This window comes from Salarias fasciatus, chromosome 14 (genome assembly GCF_902148845.1).
Source record: "Salarias fasciatus chromosome 14, fSalaFa1.1, whole genome shotgun sequence".
Taxonomy (NCBI): domain Eukaryota; kingdom Metazoa; phylum Chordata; class Actinopteri; order Blenniiformes; family Blenniidae; genus Salarias; species Salarias fasciatus.
Genome location: NC_043758.1, coordinates 34575157 through 34587251, shown reverse-complemented (window position 1 = coordinate 34587251; position 12095 = coordinate 34575157). Strand labels below are relative to the sequence as shown.

Genomic DNA, 12095 nt, shown 5'->3' with positions numbered 1-12095 from the left:
CTCGCAGGCGCGGCCGCATCCCCACAAAATCACACGCCAACACCAGGTCGCGTAAAACGCCGTCATTGGAAATGCCAAATATATGTGACATTCAGAGATATTACTAGTTGTGCTGCAGCCTGAGCTGCTCAGTTTGTGTTGAGAGGCCTGTCAGGACTGTAGGGGTGGGGGTGGGGGGGGGGGGGGGGGGGGGGGGGGGGGGGGGGTATTGATGAGGTGGCTACAGGGACGCAGTATGCCTACACAACAAGACATTCATACGCACCCGCCTACAGACATTTGCAGACTCCAAACACCACGAGAGAGTGCAGGTGACACTCAGCGGGGGTGTATGACCCCCACAACCCCCACCCCCACCCCCACCACCCCACCCACCCTGTCCAGCTCTTAAGCAGATCATTGAACTGCACTCAACAACGCGTCCTCGCGTAACGACGACAAGAAGCTACAGAACGTGGAGGACGGACACATATCGGCACACACAAAAGAAAACACTGATGATCGTCATTTGTACAGCTCAGCAGATTCTCCTTTAGCGCTACAGTGATTATGCAGCACGACAGACTTCATAAATGGTTCTTTACAGGATATTTTCAATGCGGCGAATTGCAATCGTTATTCAAAGGGGAGAATTGCAGCCATTGTGAAACATATGCAGGATAAAATCGAATATGCATGAGTTTCACACAGCTCTCATAAGTTCACAGACCAAAAATATACATGTGAATGAGCTTGACAGTAAAGTCTTTCTCCCTACCAACACAGAGGATTAGTTCAAAACCTGAGACGCAAGTAAATCAGCACTTTTAGCCCTGATATCTCCTTCTTCTTCAAAGCCTTTTAGAAAATGTCATCCTTCATATTAACTAATTACAAAAGCAGCATCAATGTGATAATACAGATGTGCTGCAGCTGTGTTGAGCATCTGCAAGTTTAAAAGCTGCAGTATCTTCCTGAGCAGCATTCCTCACGTGAAACAGATACTGGGCCTGAAGTCACAAAACACAAAGGCATCATTGTCTCCGACGCTCTGCAACAATGTGAAGACACACACTTCACACAGGATTGTCCGAGCCACTGGGGCATTCCTGGGAAATGCAAAGGTGCAGATTTCTTTTCCGCCCGGTCATCAGTTTGAAAGCTCCCAGACTGTCACGAACGATCGCTGCCGGAAACGCCTCAAACTCACCATAATCAATCCTCCTGTAACCAGCCTCTCACGCCCTCCGTGTTTTGAAAAAAGGAGGACTGTGGGAAGCAGAATCGTCTTCAAACCGAACTGAGGATACACCTTGAAGAGCTGCAGGTCAGCTCTGAGTGAAGCTGCAACTCATGAGGAGTTATGATATTGATTAGCCAGGTTGCTATTTTACCAGTTAATTATTTTCTGAATAAAACTTCAAAGAAGAATTAGCCTAATCGCTGCCTGTAAGGCCGTGTTGTGCTACTTCACTGGCTTATTGGGCCCCACTGTGGCTGTTTGCCCAACCGGTGGGTGTTAGCTCGGCAACTGCTGGCAGAGGCGCTGTTTGTGCGTCCTCTGAACAGCTTAGTGGTACCTAGTTTAGCTGGTTAGCGACACAGCTAGTGTTAGCTTTGTTAGCGACTTTGTCAGTGGAGGCACCGTTCGTGCGCTCTTCTCCCGACTTATTGGTTTCGAGCCTGATCGTTGGCACACGGTTTGTGCTAGCATTAGTTGCTGGTCGAGAACCACATTTGCGCTCTTCCCTCAGCTGATCGAGGCCAACCGCGGCTATTAGCAGTGCGGTTAGCTGTTAGCTTTAGCAGTACAGGCCGCATTGGCGCTCCCTTCTTTCAGCGTATTGACACTGATCCCGTCAGAGTGAGCTTGGGGACAGTCAGCATGGGTTGCGTTGCGCCCTTCCTCTGGCTTATGGTGCTGCCCACCATTAGAGACACAACTGCTGTTGGTCTGTACCCTCCGTAGGTGAAAGCTGCGTTTCGCCCTCCCCCCAGTTTCTTGGCACTGAGTGACTGAGTGATTGTTGGCGTCAGCTCGGGCTGTGCATGGTGAATGTGGCATTCGCGCCCCCTGCTCCTGGCGCGTGGCGTCTCTAGCGGGAGGGCAGGAGGAAGAGGGAGCCGGCGGGCAGCCGTTTTCTCTCCTGGACGTAGCTTCAGCCAAGCTTTACTGGCGCTTACCATTCAGGCGACCCCGAGCTGTGGGTCCTGTCAGCGGCCTTCTGGGGCCCCTTAGGGCTACAGGGGCAGAGACTGACATCCCTGGGCCTGCTGCTATTGCTCTCCTGGAGGAGGTGGTTGGACGGATTCTACTTGGATGCCAAGTGACGCCTGTCTGGAAGGCCTGAAGGGTCCTGTATCTGCTGGGGCCTGAACTTGCTAGCAGACTCTCTCTCCTGTCAGAACCCTCCAACAGGCGATTGGTCGAATTACTATTGCAGCAACACATCGTCAGTAGGGTAAAACTAGCCCGTCTCACGACAGGGGCAGTGCACACAATTTGGGGTCGCTTCAGAGGAACCAACCCACTGTCCGCTTGGGTTCCCCTGAGGAGAACCGCCAGCCTCTGGGCTGTTCAGGAGTTTCCCAGACTCTCTGTGCTGCCACTCCCTCGGAGCGGTGTCCATACTTTGGGCTGCCCTGAGGGGAGTACCACTGAATGACATGCATGCCGCTGCCTTCTGGGCGATGCTGGCTATTTTCTGGGTTGTACAGCGTGAACGTTGCCACTCCCAATCCACTGGGTGTGGTCCTTGGCTCTGCAGAGGTTTGTCAATGAGGTTGGTCTCTGGGATTCCTCGAGACTACGCTGGTATTAGTGATTCTGTGCTTTCAGCACCGCCTCTGGCGGTCAGGAGGGATGAAATAGAATGAAACTTACAAATGTAACTTCGGTTCTATTTATCCTGGATGACCGCCAGAGCGTTCTGTCACTCACAATCTTGGTGATCACAAAAGAAGATTCTGTAGGAACCGAACCTGTGTTGGACACCAGAATTTATTGCTTTTCCTGGGTCACCCAGGGTTCACAAGTGACGTTGTTGGTATACATACTTGAACTGAGCATAAATGAAGGGGAGCGTTCGATGCTTTCAGCACCACCTTCATCATCCTCCGGGATTCTTAGAACCGCAGTTACACTGGTAACTTTCATCATAGATTGTTTTTCTTCATTAGAGACATCTGTAGTACACAATACTTAATCTGTCCGATTTTGTCAACCATTGATAACACACAAATATAAATGAAATACAGCAATAGAAATTGATTACTTATTTCTGACTTTAAAAATCCACTAATACAGGCCTATTATATCCTACTATCACAAGGTTAAATTGATTTTTAAATCTAATATTGCTATGATTGTCCTGTAAAGCGTTAACCAGGAATCAAGTTTCTGTTAGCAAGAGTATTTCATTCTCCCGGCAATGTTTCTGCTACAGTGAGACATCTACAGCAAATAAGTTTTGCGCAAACAACTTTAATTGAAGCATAAAATATTTGATTGTGAGAATCAAGATTATGTCTGCAATTTAAAATTGTGCATGAGGAATGAGTAATAAAGAAACCAAAAACATTGTTTAGCTCTTTGAAAAAAAAAAAGAACTTGCTAAACAATTTTTTTGAAAGTGACTTTTATGTTGATTAATAAGATTACTGTGAGCTTGAATCCACAGAAAGATTCAAGGCTTTGAGAAGTGATGTGTGTGACGCAGGTTCTCTGGATTCATCCACACCCACACACACGCGTTTCCCCGGTATGAGAGCGGGCTGTTTAGCCGGATGACTCACCGTTGACTGTGAGGTGCACCCAGCTGCCGTTGTGGAAGGTGTTGGACTGTTGCTCCAGCATCAGGACCTTGCACTCGTACCAGCCCTGGTCCTCGGAGCGCACCGGGTCGATCTGCAGGGAGGCCTTCCCGTGCAGAGAGGCTCGACCTGCAGGCACAACACCAGCGTTAACCACTTCACCCCTGGAAATTTATCTTTGTAGACAACTCCGAGCTCATTTAGAACGTAATAACACACACATACACACACCCAGGAGCTTTGCTGGTCTCCACAATGATCCATCACAGCAGTCGGGGGTTAAGTGCTTTACTTCGGGGTAGCGGCTCGGTGTGGGTGTGGGTTATCTCTTTGCATTGCCTGCAGGTCAGTGTGGCTGAGCTTAGGTGTTAAAAATAAAGCTTAAGTTTAAATTCAATCACCACTTTTGTTCCCATTTTCCCTTTTCTCTGCAGGATCCTCCAAGTTACTAAAAGAAACTCAAACCTATTGATGCACCGAGTCTGCAACGGCTGTGACAAACAACTCTTCTGTCTTTTTTCTTTTTTCACTGCTCATTGGTGTTCGGGCCGGGCAGCAGCAGTCTGGAGTCTTTCCAAACACTGGATGGAAGGTAGGAAAACACCCGGGACAGACTGCCAGTCTCTCACAGAGCTAGAGGAGACAGACACTCTCTAACAGCGACTGTACATTCATACCTATGGGCAATTTAGAGCCTTCAGTCCAGCTGGCTGCAACTGCTTGGACTGTTGGGGAAACTCACTCAAACTTTGTAGACGTCCCACAAAACAAGAAAATCTGCAGAATAATGATTTACTTTACATAAAAGACAAGAAAGTTGTCTTTTGTGCTGCATTCATGTACTTTGTGAATGGTAGGAAATTTAGAAACCGCTCTTCAGACTTAAATGATTTCAGGTTTGAATTTCGAATAGAAAAAAACTGATATACCAGCATTACAGCTTTCTTCATCTACGGCAAAAGAAGATACTTGTGTTAAAAAAGGCTAAATGTATTTTTTTTTGCTGTAACCTTAAATAATCAGCACAGCAAAGCTTCTTGATAGTTTTGTGAAGTAGTGCTAAATACACCAAGCAGTGCAATACTAGTTTACACCACTAGGTGGTGTATAGAGTGGAGATGTTTTATTCACATTTTATAATTAAGTAGTCTAAAAAAAAGGTGTTGTGTATTCGAGGCCATTAAAAGCAGTCAGTTTTCAGCTGCATTTTCCCTCCTGGCACCGTGGAGCCTCAACACATCCCAATAACCTCATAAATCCATCAGTTCATGTTGTTCCCCAGTAAAATTAGTATATTCCTGGATTTCTGACCCAGCCTATGTTACCTTGTTTTTTTTTCTTGGTTTGAAGTACAAACTGTTTTTGTGTGAGTAAATTATTAATATTAGAGATCCTGTCTACTCCTGGAGCACCGTGCACATGAATAAAACACTAACCGGTTCAGACGAGTGGACGCTTAATCGTTTAAACTGCTACCAAGGACTTGAGTCGCTCAAAGAAAATGCAACACAGCACGGCTGAAGGTCAAAGGTTAAGTTTACATGACATGCTTGTACAACATTTACCTCCTGAAACTAATCTGAACCTCTGCGTCGACCAAAACTGGGCAACTGGCACAAAATGTACAGAATAAGAACAGCAGGATTTTCACATGGTCCCTCTTTAAACAAAGATCTTGTAGCTGGCATTTGACTAACCTGTTAAAGAAATCCATCAACTTTCAGAAGAAAAACTCCAGAAAACACTAACTTATTCCAGAGTTTTAATAGTGTCCTGGCTCCACAGCTTCAAATCTACAAGGATTCTGAGCAGAGAGGAAAAATAAAAATGTCCTCCAAAAAGTTTTAACCATTCCTTTAACTGATAACGTGTCCCAATACTGAACCACAAATGAACACCTGTCAAGCTTGAAGTATTAGGATTAATGCCTGACGCTGCCTGGGAGCCACACCTTCCAGATAAAATAAAACCAAGTCTCTGGTGTGGTGCTGCAAAGAGGCCGGCCGTCTACCTCGCACAAATCCCACTTCTTATAAAACTTTTCCTTCCCCACCTCTCCTCTCACTTCAAGGCTGCGGATAAATTGGAATTCTAAAAGGAGGAAATCACAGGGGATGAGAGACGTTGTGGAAACCGGGCACGGTGAAATCTTCAGCTGCTAAGCTGTCTGTCTTCAAGCCTGCAGCCCGCTGCTCACATGGCTGCCTCTGACAGCCTGACTAAAACTAAGATGCTCGCCGCCGCCACCGCCGCCGCCGCTGCCGCTGCGCTGTCTGACGACGCTTCAGAGATGGAGCATTTTTCCCAACTTTGATGTGTAGATGTACTGTAAGTGCAGCTTCCTGTTCCTTTCAGGCTGAGTGACGCTGAGGGCGGACTGATTCCTCGCGATAGACGGACGTCCGGCCCCGGGACTGCTGCCGTAGCTTGGATGGAAAACTGACGGCGTCTTTTTTTTTTTCTCTCTCCCTCTCTCTTTTGCAAGCAGGAAATCAATAAAGCAAAGAGGGAAGTGAGAGGAGTGAGGACTGCAGCCTTGCAGTAAAAAAAAAAAAAAAAAAAAAAAAAAAAAGGTAGCCTGTCTTCAAAAAGTCAGGTCTATTTTTGCGCGGGCATTGAAGTGCTGAGCGGGGAAGGCGGCGGCGTGAAGGCTAGGGATCAAGCTCCGCTCCCATTTGTCAGTCAGTGAGAGGCTGCAGCTGTAAACAGAGTTAACAGCACTGTATCCACGTCAGGACAGGCCCCCTGGGCACAGACCACTTACACGGCGCAGGCTTCTGTCTGCGCACAAAACACCTTGTTCAGATCACATGGCGGCTCTGTCAGACAGGAAGCGGACGCCGAAGATCCGAAGTGACAATGCTGGCAAAAAAAAAACCCAGCACCTTTAAACCCAATGAACTTCACTGAAAAGGGGAAACGCTGTGTGTTTTACTGAAAGCAGCACTATTTCTAATCTAGCTGGAGCCAATTTATCAAGCCAATTAGCAGACTAAATAAAATAAAAAGGCTTTGCAGGCTCAGATCTCCCTTAATTTTCTTCAACAAATGTTTTCCAGCATAGATTGACACCACAAAGCAAAGTTTTTTTTCCCTAATGTCTCCAATTTCAAACTGATTATCGATGTTTGTGATCAGTATTTTTTAAGTCAGTAAGTTTAATACTTTCATAGAGGAGAGCAATATCCATAGCAATATCTAAAATATCTTTTTTTCAACAATCATACCTTTACACAACAAAGTTATAAACGCTCTATACAGGGCAAAGTATCAGTGTCGAAGCTGTTTTCTGGTGATCCTTTTAGCTCTCAGGTCGATAGGACTGGATATTTAAAAAGTATGTAAATTGTCCAGCTTTCATTGTTAATCAATGTTACTGAATTATTTGTTATTTGTGTTTTTATTGCTTTTATAGTCATTTAACAGTGGAGTTAGCTAGTTTCTGCTAGGTTCAGGTATTTGTTCAAAATTACAATAAAACAATAACTGTATAGTTTGTTTGTAAATGGAAAAATCAACCTACGGTAATCAGAGCTCCAGAAAGCTTGTTTTTTATTTGTTTGTTTGTTTTAACCTGTATTTAAACCAGATAACCCAAAAGATTCACTCATATTCGTATTAGATGACACCTGAAAAAGCAGCAAATTAATAGTATTGGTTTAAAGACCTGTGGAATCATAGGAAGCCTCGTTTGAGACCTAAACATTTAATTGGGGAATAAAAACGAGAGAGAATATTGTATACACCAGAATGGATAACAACTAAAAATTTCAACAAAGTGGCACGAAAAGAGCAGAAACACTAACTTGGCCCTATAAAGTGAATGAATAAATAAATAACATAAATTATTATGTACATTTGTCCACTTTGAGACAAAAAAAAAATGCAAAATGACCACAAAATGATGAGAGATGATGCAAAACACCTGCAAGGTGGAGACAGAAACCAGAAAAGAGTCCTGTCTGCACGGTTTGTTCCGTCTCCTTCAGCGTGGGGGTTCAGGTCCTCTGTCAGGACAGGCGGGGGCCTTTAATGTGTCTGAGCCCAGCGGCCTGATGTCTCATAATCCGTCTCTGCATGTTAACAGGCTGCTTTAGGAGCAACTCAACACCTCAAAGACAAAAAGGCAGATCATTATTAATTATGTCTTTATTGTAACAGCGAGGGAAAATGCAACACTTTGCATCAAGCCCGACTATAATAACATTACACTCGTATCCATAACATCGGCGTGCACAGCGCAGCTAAATCTGGAGGCAAAAGAGATGTGATTTACGTTTTGGGGTTTTTTTTTTTCCAGCAGCCTGTCCCATAGCGGGAGGATCTGACACTAAAATTTCACAGGCTGCACATCTGAATTATTGATTGCGCCTTTGCCAGGGTGGGCACAAAAATAGATGTTTTTAAATGTTATAATTTCCATATAGCCTCCGGGCAAACAGGCAAAACGATCCCAGATAGCAGGATAGCATTTCACAGCGAATTAGGCAGGGAAAACACACACACACACACACACACACACACACACACACACACCCACATTCCTAACGAGAACATGTCTTCCCTACGATTCGGATTGCATATTAAAAATGAAGATGCTCCAGGTCTCTTAACAATTAGCAGGAGTGGCAATAATGCTCAAGAAGGAAGGAGCAGTTTGGGGGTGAAGAATGCGACCGGTGCTGGCTTTGTGGACCCTGTAAAGTACAGTAGTCATTGATAATCATCTCCATTTTTGCAGCAGCTGTGAGATGGAATAATTGCACATTTACTCTATTCATCAACTTTATTCATACTGTGTGATAACAATTCATGGGAATAGCCTAAATGAGCTCTGAGGCCACATGGAGCCATTAAAGCGCCCAAACGAGCGTCTCATAAACCACAGTCCAGTGTCATTATCGCGCTGTCACAGAGCACACGCAATCCCCACAATGCACTTTAATCTATGTAATGAGACCGGCCATATTCATGTTGCATCTGTTCCCTGCTAATTCCTCAACCGTGGGACTTGACGCCACATGGCAGCGGCCCACCGGTCCGGCCCGGGCGAGCACGGCGGAGTGCTGGGAGGCGCTCTCGGTCCAGACCCAGCTGCTAGTTTGGAGGTTAAAGTAAACAATGAGACGCTCGAGCAGCTCCCACATCCGCTGCAGACGCCACAACGCGAGGAGGAGGACGAGCACAGTTCCTCAGACAGCCGGTCACCCCGACTCCTGATTCTCAGTGAATTCAATACAACAAGTAAAAACACACAAACACACACACACACAAAATAAATCTGTCAACATCCGCATTAGGACGATCAGACTGGGGAAGCGAGTCCTGCAGCCTCTGCCGTTATTTCACAGCTTATTAGCAGGTCAGATGAGGGTTTTGTGCTCATAAGGAGGTGGGAGCAGGAGGAGATAATTCTGACCTCATTCTGACAACTCGCCATCTTGTCACAGACACCGAAGCAACATCAGAGGAACCAATTTCCTGCTGTAAGGAATCAGAGCGCAGGCAGGCGGGCGGGCGGGCGGGCGCTGACGTCTAATCCAGGAGAGGCAGATCTTAAAAAATGTGCTGCAACGACTGCGAAGGAGGACGTGCACGTCTATGCACGAGTGTGTGTGGCTCCAATTTCCATTTCAAAGCATTTGTGACCAAACTCGTCAATACACAAATGTGAAATGTAGTTTTTGACTCTTTGGAACCAAACTGTACATTTCGGCGCTTGAGGCAGGGTTAATGTGTTTGGCTTGATCAATCATGAGTCGCTAGTTTCCCCACTTTGCCCTCACAGCCCACAGCTTCATCAGGAGATGTACCCTTCACGAGGAATCACCAATCGATTATTATGCTGATGTGAAGTTTATGCTGCAGAAAGTGTTACAAAAAAGACATTTCTGTGTCGTTCTGTGTGTTTCAGCGTTGTGCGATCTATGTTTGTCTGTTTACATGTGTTCAAGTGGAAACACAACGCTTCCATCTTGGTGTTTGTTCGTGCAGTGAGGTGATCCGAACTTCTGAAAACTCAACTTTTTGAGAAGGTGGAATTTCAGATATGCTCCAGCTCCATTCCTGTGTAAACAGGGGAAAACAGTAGTTTGTGAAAGCGTTCGGACTCCACCTCGGTGTCGACGGCAGAAAAGCTGCTGGCGCCACTCGGTTTAATTTCATGACCTGATAGTGCAGTGGCAGAATAAACACTGTTCAGCGTGCTTCCTTTGTCTTCTGGTGGACAAACACTGCAGATATAGCAAATATGAAATGTTATTTTTACAGTTAATTCCTTCTTTCAGTTGATTATAGCATCAAGAAAGCTGCTGAAGGCTTTCATGCTTGATCATTCTGTGGATCTTGGATTTTTTGCAGCGCATACAGAGCTGTTTTATACACTGGCTGTAAACTGCATGCACTCTGTGCTGCATTGTCGCTGGAGTGTGTGGGAAGGCATGCATGTACAGTGAAGTGCTGAGGCGCAGTTTATTTGCCTGTGTGTGCTCCGGCTAAGCAGACGCCCCTCTGCAGCCCTGAACACCGTGTTCCAACAGAAAGATGAAGAGCGGCACAACGAGCAGGCGACGTTAAGCTGCAGTGCACCGTTCCCGCCTCGAACTTACATCCCAAAAAGCTGAAGCGCCGCTCTGAGGGGGGAAAACACTCAGGTCCTCGCTGTAAATTACAGGTCAGTCTGCTGTGTGAATTACGATTTGTGCTGCAATCTATTTAAAAGTAGCTGTCAGAAACGCTGGTGCTCTCAGCCAGGAGCTCATAATTAGGTCTGCAGCAGAGCAGAGAAATCCATACCCAGCATCATAGAAATGTTTACACAATGATTAGAGCCACGCAGCTCGGCCGGGTAATGTGTGTGTAGTAATACATCATCAGCGCCGGCCTCAAGTTTGAGGCCCTCAAAAAGGCTGATTTCGGTTTGTGACGTGCTCCACAACACAGAGGAAAGGCAGGAGCGCCGGGCTGGCTCCGTTCCAGCAAACTTCACACAACCAGGAGCTAAATCTGTTCAAAAAGAAAGAGCTTCGGCGTCTCGATGCGACGGTAACAAAAACAAACACCCACAAGCATCTGGAACACTCAGCAAAATCAAGACAACAGGAGCGCTACAAAGACAGACAGGGGTGTCAAACACAAGGTCTGTGGACCAAAACCGGGACGCAAGAGGCTCTAATCCGACCCGCCAAACCACCAAGTTGATCGTAAAAATTTTCATTGAAAACACGTAGCAACGTAGCAGAAACGACACCGAGACCAGAGCAGAGATGTGATTTGAAACAGTTCACTGCATTTTACACCAGAAGGTTTCATTGAAATTTGCTTTGAGTTGAGATTGTAGTTGTTTTTGGTACTGCTATTTTAGCTAAAACACAGACATTTTCATCAAGTATACTCTGCACCGCCACAGAGAACATCTTTGAAGTTTGAATTTCAAAAAAGATTTATTTTATTTTTTTTATTTCTAAATCATATTTTATTCTAATAGACTCATCAAAATCCTTTTGCATGCTGAAAGTGAGTTTATGTAAAACAGCGGCAGCGATGCATCTCGATGCTTTGGAACAGAGACAGAAGCAACAGAAACAGCTGAAGATCACTACATGGCGTTAGTTAGATTTTACAAAGTTTTACAACTTCTAGAAGCTGGGTTTTAGTAAGTTGCATGATAATATGAGTTTGAAGAATTTTTTGGTTTCTGAATAAGATTCACCAGTACGATGTCAAAACACATTTACATGCCAAAAGTGTGTATTACTACTGACATGGCAAGACGTCAAATGATGCTCCAAATGAGTAATTTACTAAAACTGGTCTCATGAACTAAATGTATGATGAAGTGTGTGTGTGTGTGTGTGTGTGTGTGTGTGGTGTGTGTGGTGTGTGGGGGGGGGGGGGGGGGGGGGGGGGGGGGGGGGGTGTTAGGAAAATTGTGCAGAAAGTGGCTCACAGGCCCTTTTTATAGAGTTTGCATGTTCTCCCTGCGCCCTTGTGGGCTTTAACCAGGCACTTCCTCCACAGTCCAAACACAAGCCGGCCAGGTTGACTGATGGCTTTCAAATGGCCACGGGTGTGTGTCTGTCTGTGTGTGTTAGCCTGGTGACTGACTGGCGGCCGCTCCAGAGCGTAACCTGCCTTTCGCCTGCAGGCGGCTTCACTCCACAATGCCTCGGCTCCAGGCACAGGGAAGAGGACGGACCAGCACACGCGGGAACACCTGGTGGTTCACAGAAAGGCCAGCCATAGCCCTGATGCTTGTAAACGACTCCAGTGTAACAGTAGCCGTACTTCTCTGTGCTGCCTTC

The 12095-nt window shown here is 45.9% G+C and overlaps 1 protein-coding gene across 4 annotated transcripts in view; it reads right to left on the bottom strand.

The window, feature by feature from the left end:
• igsf9ba (immunoglobulin superfamily, member 9Ba) overlaps positions 1-12095 on the bottom strand; it is a 76728-nt gene that overhangs the window by 40102 nt on the left and 24531 nt on the right. For all 4 annotated transcript variants that reach the window (XM_030109086.1, XM_030109087.1, XM_030109088.1 and 1 more), the window contains exon 3: positions 3775-3921. In XM_030109086.1, coding sequence (XP_029964946.1) covers positions 3775-3921 — 147 coding nt within the window. The remainder of the gene's footprint in view (positions 1-3774; positions 3922-12095) is intronic.